The sequence below is a fragment of the Notolepis coatsorum genome, assembly GCF_963971535.1.
Source record: "Notolepis coatsorum genome assembly, chromosome: 19".
NCBI classification, from domain to species: domain Eukaryota; kingdom Metazoa; phylum Chordata; class Actinopteri; order Aulopiformes; family Paralepididae; genus Notolepis; species Notolepis coatsorum.
The window spans coordinates 15638673-15657177 of record NC_140183.1 but is presented as its reverse complement, the minus strand read 5'-3'; the positions used below and the strand labels follow the sequence as shown (position 1 = coordinate 15657177).

Sequence of the window (18505 nt, the reverse complement as noted above, 5' to 3'; positions counted from 1 at the left end):
AATAGTGCCTTTGTCCTCAGTCTAATAGTGCCTTTGTCCTCAGTCTAATAGTGCCTTTGTCCTCAGTCTAATAGTGCCTTTGTCCTCAGTCTAATAGTGCTGGGCCTGAAGCATTTCGAGGACACAGTGTTTCCTGACGACCTCATGTCCACTCACCTCGTCTGCAAGAAGCAGAAGCTGCTACGTCAACGTGTTGCTGAGATGTGTGGAGCCAACGCTCTCGCAGGCAACGTCATCAAGGTCCGTGTCTTCATCTATCACTACACTATAACCCTAACCCTAACCCAACGCCCCCGCAGGCAACGTCATCAAGGTCCGTGTCTTCATCTATCACTACACTATAACCCTAACCCTAACCCAACGCTCCCGCAGGCAACGTCATCAAGGTCCGTCTCTTCATCTATCACTACACCATAACCCTAACCCAACGCCCCCGCAGGCAACGTCATCAAGGTCCGTGTCTTCATCTATCACTACACTATAACCCTAACCCTAACCCAACGCTCCCGCAGGCAACGTCATCAAGGTCCGTCTCTTCATCTATCACTACACCATAACCCTAACCCAACGCCCCCGCAGGCAACGTCATCAAGGGCTGTAGCGAATGTCATTTTTTAACATTTAAAGCTTCTATTGAAGTATTCGAACGAAGCTTTGAATGTCTGTCATCATAGCTTATGACTTAATCACATTTTTTTTTTATATATCCTCAATTTGAATAAAGTGATTAATCTGATTAAAATTAGTATTTTTTTTTATTAAATCAACTTTCTTTAATGAATATCATCAACATAAATAATCCAATAAGGGCACGTTGGTACGAAAGTGATGGTGACGTCTTGATGGAGCGCAGAGTGCCAAGCGGATGCAGATAGGCTACATCATTTATGATAAATGTTTTATAAAATATTTTATGACTAGTCATATACTATAATAGTATAATACTATAACATTAGTGTAGCCAAATTTGTATCTGCAACTGTGAAGAAAAACCCCATTGGTTTAATGAATGGATAAAATCTAAAAAGAAATTAAGAATAATTTTTTGTTTGTTTTTTTGTTAAAAAAAATCGAATGTTGATTTAGAACGAATGTCAACATTATGAATGAAGCTTCGAACTATTCGGTACAGCCCTAGTGGTGTATCAACTAACACACACACTGCACCAGCGTGGTGTATAAACTAACACACTGCACCAGCGTGGTGTATAAACTAACACACTGCACCAGCGTGGTGTATAAACTAACACACTGCACCAGCGTGGTGTATCAACTAACACACACACTGCACCAGCGTGGTGTATCAACTAACACACTGCACCAGCGTGGTGTATCAACTAACACACTGCACCAGCGTGGTGTATAAACTAACACACTGCACCAGCGTGGTGTATAAACTAACACACTGCACCAGCGTGGTGTATAAACTAACACACTGCACCAGCGTGGTGTATAAACTAACACACACACTGCACCAGCGTGGTGTATCAACTAACACACTGCACCAGCGTGGTGTATAAACGAACACACTGCACCAGCGTGGTGTATCAACTAACACACTGCACCAGCGTGGTGTATCAACTAACACACTGCACCAGCGTGGTGTATAAACTAACACACTGCACCAGCGTGGTGTATCAACTAACACACTGCACCAGCGTGGTGTATCAACTAACACACTGCACCAGCGTGGTGTATAAACTAACACACTGCACCAGCGTGGTGTATCAACTAACACACTGCACCAGCGTGGTGTATAAACGAACACACTGCACCAGCGTGGTGTATAAACTAACACACTGCACCAGCGTGGTGTATAAACTAACACATTGCACCAGCGTGGTGTATCAACTAACACACTGCACCAGCGTGGTGTACTGACTATTAGTTACTTACTCTGGTGGTCTATAATGGGATGAGGAACTTGCCTTGGGAGCTGATAAAATGGCCTCTGACCACTGAACTGTAACTAACTGTACACTAACGACGGAGGATAGTGTTATATATTATTTTTTAATAGAGAATCATCATTCATCTGTGTCAAATTCATTCATTTGAGATACGATGTTGTCTTTTTTGTTTGGGTGTATGTGTAATGGTGGTGTAGTGGTTAACACTGTCGCCTCACAGCTATGAGGTCCAGGGTTCGATTCCCGCTTGGGGACCAGGTTTCCGCGTTTGCCAGGTACCCAGGTGGGGTATCTCCCAGGCCTTTCTGTGTGGAGTTTGCATGTTCTCCCCGTGTTCGCAAGAGTTTCCCCTCCCGATGAGATAAACCCAATGGAAAAACATGCACAACAGATCGCTAAGGCTGTCACGTTCCCTGACGAAGACGGACAGGAGCACTTGGATTGGTCCCCGGGGCGCGGCCCCACGCCGCAGCCCCTATCTGCTCCCGGCTGCCCTTGGGGGGAAGGGCGATGGGATGGGTCAAGCGCAGAGACTCAATTTCATCGGCGACCCAAAATAAAATAGCATGCGTGTGCTCCTGTGTGTGCCGCCCATCACATGTGTGTGTCACTGCATGATGAATAAAGACTTCTTCAAAAGTCCAGTTTATAATGTTGTTCATTAACACTTTCAGTGCCGGCCATTAACATGGTAAAACATGGTTAAATGCCAGCACCCACTTCAATGATAGCGCTGTGAACGCATAATCTCTGTCTTAAATTATGGCTATGTGTCTAATCTGCCCGTCGCTTATCAATGACTTGTTTGCAGTCAACATTGTCGAAACGGATTGTTTTTTAATCGGTTCATTTCCGTTTTATAGCATTTTGAAAAGCCCTCGTTTTCAAGGAAAATATAAAGATTCCGTGATAAAAGGCATTTACTGGAATATTCTGGCATACACAAACACGTTGTAATTTTTCTGCCTAATTATGATTCGTTTTCAAATAAACGCTAGATTATCGATAGTATATGTGTACTTATGCACGCTATAGAGGAGATCTGAAAAATCGATTCTCTCATTTCCTCATCAGCGATCACAGCCACACACACACACATGCATAGGGCAAACGCTGATATATAGGTGAAAATAGCTCTGATTATCCTAAGACTGGTAAAATAAATGCCTTACCTGAGATCAGATGTTATCCAAAAAGATTATTCCAATTCCTGATCGCCATTCCAAATATCGATCACGCTTATTGATTACAGTGTTGGGTACTGTAAATACATAATCCACGCGTTTTCCGGCCCGGAGAGCACAATGGATTCTTCAGTTGGCCTTGACGGAAAAGTAAAATGAGGAAACTGCCCCCCCCCCCCCCCCCCCCCCTTCGTCAGTCTAAAGTAATGGGGTGCAGTTACACAGGGAGAGACGATAGGGGGCGGTATCTTCCCAATTGAGCTCAGAGAGAGTCTGCAACACTAACCTGAGGCTCGATTGATGAAATATGAATTCAAATCGCCAATAAATAAAAATACGACAAACAAACGCTATATAGCGTTGGCGGGCACTCAAAGGTCGGCATGAATTAACGACAAAAAGCGTGGCTAGCATTCAAAGTGTTAAACATCATATGTAATACTTTGTCTTGCAGGTGTTTTGCCAGAGCAGAGTGGTGCCTGATATGCCTGCTGCCTGCATACGAGTCCTGCCTGGAGACGGGTGCCCTGCTGTAGAGAGGGAGACGTCTGTCATGCCAAAGTGGCTCAAGGTCACATACTTTCTAATCACTGACTCAGACACTTTTATTAACCTCTTTAGCCCGAGCGGTCCGGTGGTGACCTGCAAATGACATCACGCCATAAATCCATCTCTACAGACTGTAGGAATTTATGTTGTTTTTTTCTTCAAATGTAGCCAAGAGTAAAGACCCTAACCCTGTCAAAACAGCAGTCACATTGTATATTTTCAGCAATACGTTTTTGTTTACCAATAGGTTAGTGTTATTAGTGAAATATGAGTTTTGGAAATGTATTCAGAAACTAGTGAATATCCGTGCCGCCATTTTGTTTGTAGTCATATGAGGAGAGGAGACCCAGGGCTTTCGAATGGCGTTGGAATTTGGGCGACTGGGTGGCGTAGCGGAGATTGCGCTTGTCACCAATGCAAGAGGCTGCGGTCTCGACTCCGGAGTCAGCATTGCCTGCGGCTTGGGCCAGTCTTCGTACTATCTCAATTGGCAGAGGTAGCGGGTGGAAAGTCGATGGGTGGGGATTGGACGTTGTGGACAGCGACTCCTACAGGTCGGTTTGGTGACGCCTGTACAGCAGAGTCAGGAAGTATCGGGGGCAGCGTGAGCCTCCCACGCGTTACTCCTCGCCACTGAGAGACAGCGCTGTCTGGTGAAAAGATGCGACAGGCTGCTTCCTCGTGTATCGGAGGGGACACGTGATGCAAGGCTTCTATCCTCACTACAGCCGACCAGTGGGAGGCATAGTCTAGCAACGTTCAAGACAGGGGAGGGGAGAATTGAAGGGGAGAATTGGCGACACGAAATTGGGATGGGAGAAAAATAGAAAAATAAGGAGAAAGTGGATAAAAAGAAAAAGAATGGCGTTGGAATTTCGAAAGCCAGCTCCTGTCAATCAAATTACTTGTGGATTAACTTTTTTATTTATCTTATTTTTTGGGATTATCTACCACAAACCTGAACGTTATTGGCATAAATTAGAACACAGTTAGTTTCTCTACATTTCTGTGAACGTCTAGCAAAAAACGGCGTTGCAATCTGATGAAAAATGGCGGAGGAATCTACATAATAAAAAAGTAACTGTACTTGCAGTAGATTTCATTCACGGTTCTTGCTGCACGCCTGGTGATACTAAATCCAGATAGAACTCTGCCATTGGAAAGAGGAGATTTGGCCCGATCCATAGATGTGCGACTTCATTTATAGGCCTTCTATAATAATATTTCAAATTGCATGTGTCCGGATGGCAGAATTCAGTACTGTATCTACAAAACCTTCTGTTTAATCATCTTCCCTTTATTCATTTCCGTCGGTTTTTTGTAGAAGGTGCTGAACGAGCTCAGTGGCAGTTTTTCATGTCTGGTAACTTTTAGCATGGTGTTATTCACCGTCAAAGATAAAGAAAAAAAATATATACAATTTATATTCTCCTTTGGTTCATTACAATTTACTCAAGCCTAGTAACAGACACAATATTTCTGGGTATACATTCCCTGAGATCCATAGATGTCCCTAGATACCAAGAACATGCAAATGCACCTTGTAGAAGTGGAGCAATATTCCATTTACTTAGGTACCGGTATGTATTTTTAGGCGGATTTTCAGAAAATAGGGCTCAAGGGGTTAATATCAAAAGTCTGATGACAAGCTGTATTAACATCAATAATCTGATGACAAGCTGTCTAAAAGCTGTAATAACATCAAGAGTGATGACAAGCTGTAATAACATCAAGAGTGATGAAGAGCTGTCTAAAAGCTGTTATATCATCAATAGTCTGATGAAAAGCTGTATTAATTAACATCACTAGTCTGATGACAAGCTGTCTAAAAGCCGTATTAATAATAAGAGTCTAATGACGAGCTGTATTGACATGAAGTGTGTAATAAACTACAAACTACAGTGTGTAGAAACAAACGCCTGTTTTCCCCATAGCTATAATATAGAATATACAAATAGCTCCGCAAAGATCATGAATTATTGCGAAAACAGTCACGAAAATCTTGCCTACTGACCGCAGGATGCGTGGCAGAGAGAGTTAATATCAAGAGTGATAACAAGCTGTCTAAAAGCTGTAATTTCACAGAGTCTGATGACAAGCTGTCTAAAAGTCTGAAAAATTGAAAAACATTCAAATGTAACTGTTTACATAAATAATGTCTTTCACCACAATTTCTACAGAATAAAATATCTGTCAAATTGTCTATCAAGTAAAGTACACAGACCAGTACTCTGTATCAGTGAGCACTGTACGATTACGGTGTTTACAGCTTCCTCATTGATCGATATCAGCCTTCATCGTTCTTCCGTGAAGTCTTCTGCGATGTGTCATTTGTTGATGTAACAGCGCAAACACACCCACCAGCCACGCATGCAGTCACTCTCGGGTTCCGTGCAAGAACAGCACGTGTGGCCGGGCACACTGAGTCCGACTTCAGAGCGGGCGAAAGTGCACGGAGGAAGGCACATTTACATTGGAACAACTGTAAATGCCTAGTCTATTGCGAAGTCAGTCCCTGTTTGAAGATTTTTTTAAAGATTTCCAGTTCCAGTGTTCTATTGTCCATTTTGCATGTATAACTAGTTATTATATAATTAATTAGAATGTTAGAATTCATTTTAGAATGATGATCAGTGTGACTGTACTCCTGAAAAAGTATAGTAATATGGTTTATTTGTATTGGGAAAGATACAGACACATTAGCTGGTTGAACAACATCTATATGTGTGGTGGTAATAATGCAGATATTGAGTGCATTTCCGGTACTTTAGTCTCTAAAAAATCTACCTACCTAAAAAAAGAAAAAAATCAAATAACCACATTTTCGACCGTTTTCGGCTTGCCATTGCCCCGACTGCTTTGTTGTTGAATCAAGTCAAATCCTAAGTAAGCATATAATTGTGCGTGTGAACGTTGACATGAAAATAAAAAAGTTTAAAAAAATAAATAAAAAAAATTTATCAGAGCTATCAATAATTTTATCGGGATGACGTCATAATAGCTGGTATCGGCCCGATAATTATCGTGCATCCCTAATTTTTTTACATTTTAAAGTTAAATGCATCAATCTGGTGCACTTTGAGAGCAAAATAAAGAGGCTAGATCTATGATTAACTTTGTGCTCAAAACACAAAATCGACTAGACTGCAGTGCTTTCTCCCTGCAGCTTTTTCCTCAGGTCAGTCTTTTACATTAAGCACCCCCACAGCCCAAATGAAATGATAATTTTTTTGTTATAATAATAATAATAATAATATATATATATATATATTTTTTTAATATATATTCACTAATATATAGTCTAGTTCAGTGGCGCTGCTGAATGCATATAGGGGAAAAATTGCTTAAAATCTTAGTCTCTCTCTCGCTCACGATGATTCTCTACCATTGTCCCCCTGGCAACGGCCGTCAACGGCTGACCCATATATACACGTATAATTACTAGCTCGTCGGCTATCTCTTCCTGAATGTTGATGTTATTTTCCTAACTCTGAGTGACCTTGGCTCTCTGGCTTATCTCATCTTGCTCTTACACACACAGGGTCCATTAAACTATATCTATATAGATATTTACTTTACATACATGTTGTTATAATCATATGGAAACCAGTGATATCTTTCAGCACTCGAAACAAAGTATTCTTACTAGGGCTGACCTTAGATTTTTTTTGGAAGCTTCAGGGCATAGATTCGAAGCTTCGAGATTAAAAAAAATAAAATTTAAAAATTATATGTATATATATATATTATTTTTTTTATCTTGTCGGACTTGTACAGCACTTTGTTCAACTTTGTCAGTGCTGTAAAGTTTAAACCTTTTTAAATCTTAGACAAACAAAACACTTTGCTTTCATGAAATATTGTAAGCCGTCATTTGAGCCTTTATAAAAACAGCACAATGAACACAAATCTGTCAGTGCCGAGTCCGACCTCATCTTAAATAACAAACAGCATTGCTTGTTGTAGTTAACAAAGAGAGGCAGAGTTGATTTGGCAAAAATAAATAAAAACTCATATATATATATATATTTTTTTTTCATTTTTTTAATAATCACATTTTATTTTCATATTCGAATCCCATGCCCATCGAACCAAGCTTCGAAGTATTTAAGACAGCCATAATTCTTACATGTCCTTGGTCAGTCTTACATGGACTTGGTCATTTTTACGTGTACTTGGTCAGTTTTACGTGTACTTGGTCAGTCTTACATGGACTTGGTCATTTTTACGTGTACATGGTCAGTCTTACATGGACTTGGTCAGTCTTACGTGGACTTGGTCATTTTTACGTGTACATGGTCAGTCTTACGTGTACTTGGTCAGTCTTACATGGACTTGGTAAGTCTTACGTGTGCTTGGTAAGCAAAAAGTGGTATCGGATTTAAGTAATGATGGAAAAAAGAGTGAGTATGTAATGATTCCCACAGTTATTAATGGTATTGATAATTGTTTCATTCCTGCAGAGGAGTCAACCAGTCATACACAAGGCAACGATGACATACAGTCAACAACACAGCAACGTCTTACATGAAAAACCATTCCTTCCTCGATACCCCTCGTGGCTGCCCAAAAACTGCATCCTCCGCCTGCACCCCTCCCCCTCCGGTCCCAAAAAGAAGGGCCTAACTGTTGCGCCTAAGCCCTTCGCGTTAGCCCACTCTGCCTCTCTTCCGCCTCTCGCCAAAGCCCCAGCAGACACCGCCAGCTGCCTCGGACCCCTTCCTTCACCAATAAGCCTAATAGCAAAGAACCCAAGCACCCCGCTCCCCGGCGCTCTGCCGGTGAGCCAGGCTTCCGTAGCACCCGTCTACGGGGCCGTGCCTTTGCCCGCTGCTTATCCGGTGTGCGTCCAGCCTGCCGCGCAGTACGTCAGTGGAACCATGGCGTCGTCCTCGGACCTGGTCCGCGCCCCTCCGTCCATCCTCATAGTCTCCCCGCTCACCGCGACATGTGCAATGCAAGGAGTTACGAAACGACCAGGGACGACGCGCAAACGCGCTCCTCGCCGCCCTGCTCGCTTGAAGACGACGCCGCCCCGCAGGCGGAGCCCCGCCACTGCAGCACCAAGGGTAGTTGACAGAAAGGCCAGGGCCCTCGCCTGCCAGAGCACACTCACCAGACCCCTCCTACCGGCGCCACCTCTCGTCTGCCAGTCCAACGTCAGCCTTGTCTTGGAGAGGCCGGCATGTGGCTGGACACAGCCCACCACCCCGAGCCCCGTGACGCACGCAGGTTTCAACCCCAACGGTCTGGACTACATCCTCGTCCAGATGGCCGTCAACGGTTCCTCCCAGACGCTGTGGATGTCCTGCCTGGCGCCCTGCGGTGGAACCGTGGGCCAAAACCTGGTTCCACACACGTCCACTAGCTTCCCTGTTGCAACTCAAAGACTGTGTCCCCCGTCTCAGCCTGTCCCTTGTCCCTTGTTGTCTACGAATGTCCAAAGCGGCTCCAAAGACCATCGGCAGAGTCTCCAGTTGCCTCTGGACCGCGTCCAGCCCAGCTTAGAGGAGCAGTTGCACAGGCTGGTCGAGGGGCTGAAGGAGGTCGAGGGGCAGGAGGAGGAGGAGGAGGAGGGGGGAGAGGAGGAAGGGGAGGGGGAGGAGGAGGAGGGGGAGGGAGAGGGAGAGGAAACAGACTCGTGGGAGAACGTCCAGGGACCTCTCCTCACTCTCTCTGAGTCCTCTGGAAGCCCCTGCCCACTGGATGACCTGGACAGAATGGAAGAGGAGGAAGAGGATGTGGGAGAAGGGGAGGAGGGTGGAGGACAAGAAGAGGAGGAGGACTCGGAGGAGAGGAGGGCGGAGAGGGCGCTAGACCACATGGAGCGTGGCGGAGATGTGAAGGCGGGGGGAGGAGCCGGGAGCGAGCGGGAGGAGTCGTCGGAGAGCTCCACGCTGACGCCCAGCAGCTGTAACTCCTCCCCCCGCAGCTGTAACTCCTCCCCCAGGGTGGAGAGTGAAGAAGAGGAGAGCGAGGAGGAGGAGGGACATTGTACCATAGGGGGCGTCGTGGCGATGAGCGGAGAGACTCACGAGGGAGGGGGGCGTAGCGACGAAGAGGACGGGGAGAGCAGAGAGAGCGGCGGAGGGGGCGGCGACGAGGGAAGGGAGGGGGCGGAGGAGGACCAGGGAGAGGGTGGGGGGAACGAGCAGGGCGGCGGGGCCGAGGACGGGGAGAAGGAGGAAGGAGGACAGAGTGGAGGGGAGAAGGATGACGACGGAGACGGGGAACCGGACAGGCAAGGGGACGAGGAGGAGGAGGAGGACTTTGACGACCTGACTCAGGATGAAGATGAGGAGGAAGTGATGTCCTCTGCCTCAGAGGAGTCTGTCCTCTCTGTGCCAGAGCTGCAGGTGAGGCGAAACTTATTTTTAATTAATTATATATACGTATATATTGAATGGTTCATCAAAGCAATCATTATGTATATCAACATCAATTTAATTATCTGTTAAATTAGGCGTGTATGAACATAATGTGTAGACATATAGTTGTGTACAGTTAAAAGTATTTTTTAGCTAGTTCACAGAGTTGATTATTGGATTATTGGAGCTTGTCTTGTGTGTGTACTAATTCAAGTCTCTAGTTCTTTGTCATGTAATGTTACATGTTATGATGTAAGCACGGTCACAATGTACGTTTTCTGTGGACCCCAGGAAGAATAGCTACTGCAAAGCTGTAGCTAACTGGGGATCCTAATAAACTAAACTAAATATGCAGTCAATTTATTTTATTGTAAGGTTATATCTTTACATATTGTGCATGTCTGCTTTTCCTTTTATTGGTTAGACAGGACTGTTCTCAGCTAAAGAAATTCTTAGTCGAGTAATAGTTAGGGCTGGGTGATAAAACAATAACGATAATTATTGCGATATATTTTTCCTCAATATAAATATGAAACGGGGTCAATAAAAAAAGTAAAATTATTTTTTTTTAGTTTTTTTTTCTAGTTTTTGTGACCTGCAACAGGGCAGCTTTAAAACCAGAGACAGTGGACAGACTTGTCTTTCTTGCCTGCAACTTAAAGTAATGGCTTTGCTTGTCCAAATGTTTGCTTTCTAATTTAAAATACAGTTTGAAACCGTCTGTACACAGTAGGCTATGTGTGCTAATCAGACTTGAGATTTCATTTATTTAATTTATTTTTCATTATTAATGCCAGTTATAAACGTTTTATTGTTATACAGTTCCTGTTCATGTTCTACCTCAGATTTGTGGTTTGGCAAGTAGGCCTAGTTTGTCATGTTCTGACAATAAAGAATATTCTGAACCGGGCGGCTGATTGGCGCAGTGGGCAAGGCGCTCGCCACTAACGCAGGAGATGCTGGTATCGAGCCCAGCTCTCGCCATTGCTACCGGCTGGCCGGTCGTTCATACTAACACAATTGGCAAGTGTTAGAGGGTGGGAAAGCCGGTGGGTGGGGATTGGACGTTGTGGACAGCGACTCCTACAGGTCGGTTTGGTGACGCCGGTGCGGCGGAAGCAGGAAGTAGCGGGGGCAGCGTGAGCCTCCCACACGTTACTCCTCGCCACTGAGAGTTCGAGCTGCTGCGGTGAAAAGATGCGACAGACTGCCTCCTCGTGTACCGGAGGGGACACGTGATGCAAGGCTTCTGTCCTCACTACAACCGACCAGTGGGAGGCATAGTCTAGCAACGTTCAAGACAGGGGAGGGAAGATTTGGATAATACGAAATTGGGATGGGAGAAAAATTGAAAAATGGGGAGAAAAAGTGGATAAAAAAAATATTCTGAACCACAATTAACCTTCTGGTTTATTCAGCTTTCATTCAGCAGCAAAAATAGCCTTTAAACTTGACAGAAAAAATTATTTCATGTATATTGAGATAATTATCTATCGAGTGATATGAAACATTTTATCGTGATAACATTTTTGGCCATATCGCCCAGTCCTAGTCAAGGACTTTGTTAGTTTCATTACATTTTTCATTTCAAACCTTTTATACCTTTATGCAAAAGAGGGGATAATCTCAGTCTTTCGAGCGTGTTGGATGTCATTCCATATAGAATCTCAGTCTTCAGCGCGTGTTGGACGTCATTCCATATAGAATCTCAGTCTTTAGAGCGTGTTGGACGTCATTACATATAGAATCTCAGTCTTCAGCGCGTGTTGGACATCATTCCATGTAGAATCTCAGTCTTCAGCGCGTGTTGGACATCATTCCATGTAGAATCTCAGTCTTCAGCGCGTGTTGGACATCATTCCATATAGAATCTCAGTCTTCAGTGTGTGTTGGACATCATTCCATATAGAATCTCAGTCTTCAGCGCGTGTTGGACATCATTCCATATAGAATCTCAGTTTTCAGGGCGGCTACGTGGCGTAGTGGGCAAGGCGCTCGCCACGAATGCGGAGACGCTGGGCTCGCCTGTTTGAGCCCAGCGCTCCACATTGCTTTCAGTTTAGCTGGTCGTTCATACTAATACACATTGGCCGTATTAGGGGGTGGGAAACTGATGGGTGGGGATTGGGCGTTGTGGACAGCGACTCCTACAGGTCGGTTGGTGCGCCTGCGCAGTAGAATCAGGAAGTGTCGGGGGCAGCGTGAGCCTCCCACGCGTTACTCCTCGCCACTGAGAGATCGAGCTGCGCAGGTGAAAAGATGCGACTGCTGTTACCTCAAGTACCGGAGGGGACTTGTGCTATGTATGACTTAGTCCACATTGCAGCCGGCTTGTGGGAGGCAAGAAACAGCGTTCGTGACAGGGGAGGGTTGAATTGGATGATACGAAATTGGGATGGGAGAAAATATAGAAAATGGGAGAAAAAGTGGATAAAAAAAAAAAAAATCTTAGTTTTCAGCGTGTGTTGGACATCATTCCATATAGAATCTCAGTCTTCAGCGTGTGTTGGACATCATTCCATGAGCTATATGGGCATCAAAGTAAAATACAGCAAACTTGGGGGACCTTAAGAACCAGCCAGTTACTAGAACGGTTTACATAGGTTCTACAATTCTATTCCAACAATGTTGTGATATAATCCTCACTTGCTGCTGTGCCTCTTGACCTTGCAGGAGACTATGAAGAAGCTCACATGGTTGGCCTCGGAGGGGCGGCTGTGTGGTGATGGGGACTCTGAAGAAGACCACTCTCCAAACTCCCCCACCTCCCCGACATCACCCAACTCGCCCGTTTCACAAAACTCCCAGGAGGAGATTTCTGAAGAGGAGGAGGAGGGGCCCGCCAAGGGGGAGGGGCTAGAGGCCGGCGATGGCAGGACGAAGAAGGTGACCGGAGATGAGGATGTGCCTTCAGGGGAAGGGACCCCCAGAGCTAGCGGCAAGGGGACTGGGCGAGGCAGAGGTCAGTTGTTAGTTAGGGTCAGGAGCTTCCCAGTACAACCACAGCCCTCTACTGTATTATAGGAGCTTCCCAGTACAACCACAGCGCTCTGTATTGTAGTCCACTGAGCAGGTGGACGTACAGTGTCTTGTTCTTGTTGTGTCTAGTTGATGGAGCAGGACTCTAGACTTTTTTGAGTGAGTTCATATTTGACTTGGTACAATACATCAAATGGCAACATTTATGTTTAAAGGGGAACTATCTTATAAATGGCCTTTTCCAGTGTTTAGCATTGTTTTCTAGCAATGTGGGGTTGTACCAACACTGTCTATGTCTCAAATTCTCATTTTGGCGCATTCTTCCAGTTCAGATGAGACAAGATCCTCCCCCACTGAACCAAGCCATTCTGAATTTTGGTCCCCTGTAACTGAAGCAGAATTATTTGCATAATGATATGCGTACCTCCGCCCCTTCTGTGGTTTAGTTCCACCACTCACAATCAACAATTCACTCAACAACGGAGCGAGTGGGAATAATGCGGAAGCGGTTTCCCTGTCACTTCCTCAAAAGAGAGGGAGAGACAGACGGATAGATAGAGAGAGGGAGAGAGAGGCTCTCATACGGTGCGACTCGTCTCGGAGCGATCTCTCCTCTGTCTCTCCCCCTGCATTTACACACACGAGAGTCGCGAGTCGAGCCGCTCACACGCGCACACGCGTGCTCTCGGAGCGATCTCTCCTCTCTATCTCTCTCCCTCTCTATCTCTCTCTATCTCTATCTCTCTCCCTCTCTCTCCCTCTTTCTCTATCTCTCTCCCTCTCTCTATATGTCTCTCTCTCTCTCTCTCTCCCTCTCTCTCTCTGTCTCTCTCCCTCTCTCTATATGTCTCTCTCTCTCTCTCTCTCTCTCTCTCTCTCTCTCTGTTTAGCAAATATTTCCCTCCATCAACAAGTGCCAGCTCAGCTGTCTCTCTCTCTCTCTCTCTCTCTCTCTCTCTCTCTCTCTCTCTCTCTCTCTCTCTCTCTCTCTCTCTCTCTCTCTCTCTCTCCCCCCCCCCCCCCCCCCAAAGTTATCTGCCAGTGCAGGTGGGTGAGTGCATTGCGAGTATCGGCGGAGCCCAGCCAAAAACAGCTTGGAATCTGGAAGTGCAGCAACTGCTGCTCTACAGTACTTGATTAGAAATACAAAACAATGAATATATATATTTTTTTAAACGTACAGATGTGTTCCATAGACTCACAGGAATTGTGTAAAATTGCCCAAATAGTAGGGGTGTAATGGTACGCGGATACGTACTGTACCGCGTCAATGTGGTCCTCCGGTACAGTACGGGCTGTGCACCGTACGATTGCAACGGTGCGGAACCTTTTTTTGCGGAACTTAAATCCCCCCGGCCCCACGTAATTTATCAACAACACTGCGGTCTGCTGTGAGCATTATAAAACAAACGTGTGTTTAACCGACCGTGAATTAAAGTGTCAATGCTGTTTGTCATTTTAACAGCAGATACTTTCTTAAATGCCATCCTCCCGACAGAGCGGTGTTGACGGGGAGCTCTGATGGGTTCGCTTGGTGGTGTTATTAGCATTGAACAGCTAACCGAAAGCTAGCATTAACTAACGTTAAAGGTTTAGCCATAACGTTACCTTGGCTAAAGTTGGGGCTATTCATAATCCAGCAATAATGGCTGCAGACCTGCAAGCAAAGTACAGCAAGTTGGCAAAGGAGTATTCCAACATAAATCACATTTTCACCAGTAAAGTTAGTCTTTCCATCTCCCGGTAGCTCATGCTAGCTAACCTAGCTCACGTTAGCGTCGTCACTGAACCACCTCGCGTACACAATTAATGACATGTGACAGCCATATCGGTGACAATGTTTAGCTTTTAGTGCCAAATGATAAGAGTCTGAGGCGGAGTCTCAAAAGAGAATGTTGAATATTTATTGTGCAAAAATCACAACAGATCCTCTGTGCTACTTCAACGGAGCCTTCTGGAAACAAGTGCAGCAACGAATAATGTCCGTGTGGATCATTGGAGTAGGGTATATCTGCAGTGCTGCAGCCCCATACTCATTGTATAGATTTGTATTAGTATCATTAACACTTTGGCTGCCTAAGGTTAAATTCATGATATACCATAGATTGCCAGCTCTATTTGTCTATGGAGAAAGTCCCCTTCTTTGCAGGGCTATAACTTTTTAAATTCTATTGCTACATTGCCATTATTAGGGCCCATTCAAAGTCCTATATGTATTGTTCATTGTGTAGCAACGTTAAACTTTTTCATTCACATATTCATAGTAAAGTATGGTCTAATGTATAAGTATGTTTTCATCTCTTTCTGCAGCTTTCTCCAGAACGTGATATATAGCCCCAAATGCATTATATTGATGATGAAATACAGTTTGATGGCAATCAGCGCGATATAAAAAATTCCAACTAGACGTACTTCTAGAAGTTACTACACGTCATCTGATGTTGACCGGATGGGCGAGGGGGCGTTTATAATTCCGTGGGCAGCGTTATACCAATCATCTAATGTGGGTCAAATGTTGATAATAGCAGTTAGTATCGAAGACGGTAACGTTACACGCTGAAACTCACCCCAGTCTCCGCGCGCCGTTGGGCGATCATCGTAGAGTAGAAATCTTATCATTATGGGATATATTTTTACCCGGTCCATCTCCAGCTTGTATAATGGTATATACGTCCAAATCATGTTGTTTATCGAGTTATTGCCAATCGATCACTGTGTAGCGTGACGAGCCAGAGTCCCATGACCTATAGCGAGCGCCCGGAAGTACTACGGACGTCTAGCACAACCTCTATGGCACATCCTGTTTGGCGATTGCGCCGATCGGCCACCAGATGGCGCTCCTGAACCGCCAGAGAGCTCAGTGGGTCCTGCTGGTGGATCTCAGGCCAGCGGAGGGGACATATGAATCAGATCGCAGATTTTTGAAATATTGATATAAGGACGCTGTACAGCGTCCTCCGGCAACTTGAGCATGGCCCGCAATGACGTCAAAAGACGTTTCATGGCAGTCAAAGTGTTAATCAATCACCTGTTGTTGAATAAATACCATTACTTTCTAGTTATTACTAAAAAACAGTATATATAAAACAGTAGCTGTATTAAAAAAAAATAAGTATAATTTATATAATTTTTTTAAATATATATATTTTTTTAATGTATGCACTTGGTATCGCCCCCCCCCCCCCCCCCCCCACTGTACCGAAAAAATACCGAACCGTGACTTCAAAACCGAGGTACGTACCGAACCGTGGATTTTGTGTACCGTTACACCCCTACCAAATAGTGAAAGCAATTAGTAAGATAGTTCCCCTTTTAATATTGTACATGGTCCCCTATAAATAAATAAATACAAAATTATTTCTTCAGTCTAGGAGATCCCTGTCCCAGAGGTTGAAGTTGTCTCGTATCTGGTTCCATTAACGGCTCATTAACCCTGTCATCACCAGGCCGCGCCAGGCCTCCGCCACGCAGCCTCAGACGCAGCCGGCGGCAGGAGGGAACCAGCAAGGACTCGTCTAAACTGCTGCTGCTCTGCGACGACCACATCCTGGACAACGACCCGCTGAGGGAGAGCAAGGATGTGGCCTTCGCACAGGCCTATCTGAACAGGGTGAGGGTGGCACAGGCCTATCTGAACAGGGTGAGGGTGGCACAGGCCTATCTGAACAGGGTGAGGGTGGCACAGGCCTATCTGAACAGGGTGAGGGTGGCACAGGCCTATCTGAACAGGGTGAGGGTAGACCTATCTCACAGGCCTATCTGAACAGGGTGAGGGTGGCACAGGCCTATCTGAACAGGGTGAGGGTAGACCTATCAACAGGGTGAGGGTAGACCTATCAACAGGGTGAGGGTAGACCTATCAACAGGGTGAGGGTAGACCTATCTCACAGACCTATCTGAACAGGGTGAGGGTAGACTTATCAACAGGGTGAGGGTAGACCTATCTCACAGGGTGAGGGTAGACCTATCTCACAGGGTGAGGGTAGACCTATCAACAGGGTGAGGGTAGACCTATCAACAGGGTGAGGGTAGACCTATCAACAGGGTGAGGGTAGACCTATCAACAGGGTGAGGGTAGACCTATCTCACAGGCCTATCTGAACAGGGTGAGGGTAGACCTATCAACAGGGTGAGGGTAGACCTATCTCACAGGCCTATCTGAACAGGGTGAGGGTAGACCTATCTCACAGGGTGAGGGACGTAGACCTATCAACAGGGTGAGGGTAGACCTATCTGAACAGGGTGAGGGTAGACCTGGAATCATCTGGAACAGGGGAGAGATGGCACATTTACCCTCATTTGCAATGCTGTTGAGATTACAACTACAAACAGTTCTTACATTCTCCAGAGGATAGTGGGGTATTGATTTTTAGAGTGAGTGGAGATCATACCAGGAAGCTGGTGCATCAAATGGTAAATGGTGCATTTATATAGCTCTTTTATCCAAAGCACGTTACAATTTGTTCCTCACATTTGACCCATTCACTGATTCACTCACACATTCACACACGGACGGCGGAGGTGACGATGCAAGGTGCCAATCAGGAGCAATTAGGGGTTAAGTGTCTTGCTCAAGGATATGCACTTTGGATAAAAGAGCTATATAGCCTTCCGGTTTGGCGAGGAGCGGGTGAGCAGCTGCAGAACAGAGCTCCCGGTCCAAAATTCAAGAAAGGTAATACAAAGTTATAAAACACGATAAAAAGTAACAACTAGAAGATAAAAGAAAGATGACGAGACCCAGTGCACAAAACTCGAGGAGAAGTGAGAGAAGAGTGACCCCCGACAAAGAAAATACGACGAAAGGAAAGGTACAACACGAGGAGATGACGCAGCAAGTATAACGTTAGACCACAGCGAGGTCTGACTGGAGACGGAGCTACAAGCTAACATGGAAGCTAACACGATGAATATGCAAGTTGGCATTCAGATCAGGCTAGAAGCAATACAGAATGCTAACGATGCTAACGTGCAAATCAACACACAGACTGGACTCGATGCAATACAGAATATTCAGAGGAGCATGGAGGCTAATTCAAAAGAGGTAAAACAGTGGTCAGGTGGCGTAGCGGAGATTGTGCTCGTCACCAATGCAAGAGGCTGCGGTCTCGACTCCCGGAGAGTCAGCATTGCCTTGGCTCGGGCTGATCGCTATACTAACTCGTTTGGCTGAGTTAGGGGGAGGGGAGCCGTGGGTGGGTCCTGGGCGTTGTGGACAGCGACCCCTACTGTTCGGTCGGGGCGCCTACTCAGCGAATACAAATAAAAAATAAAAATAAAAATAAAATAAAAAAAAGAGGTAAAACAAACGACTCCCAAAAGAAGGACAAAGAGACGCTGGATACAACGGGACCAGCTCGGGCACGGAGGTCGGCCGGACCGTCCGGGATGCGGGCACGGAGGTCGCCCAGGCCGGCCAGGATGCGAGCATTGAGGCCACACACACCAACCGGGTGCCGAGCGCCGAGATCAACCAGACCAGCCAGGATTCAAATAACGAGATCTCACACACCAA

At 45.5% G+C, this 18505-nt stretch overlaps 1 protein-coding gene across 1 annotated transcript in view; it reads left to right on the top strand.

Moving 5' to 3' along the window:
- The window catches only part of gon4lb (gon-4 like b), an 87848-nt gene that overhangs the window by 47595 nt on the left and 21748 nt on the right, over positions 1-18505 (top strand). The window contains exons 19-24 of the mRNA XM_084336546.1: positions 90-240; positions 3549-3665; positions 8107-9189; positions 9490-9999; positions 12685-12973; positions 16437-16600. Coding sequence (XP_084192672.1) covers positions 90-240; positions 3549-3665; positions 8107-9189; positions 9490-9999; positions 12685-12973; positions 16437-16600 — 2314 coding nt within the window. The remainder of the gene's footprint in view (positions 1-89; positions 241-3548; positions 3666-8106; positions 9190-9489; positions 10000-12684; positions 12974-16436; positions 16601-18505) is intronic.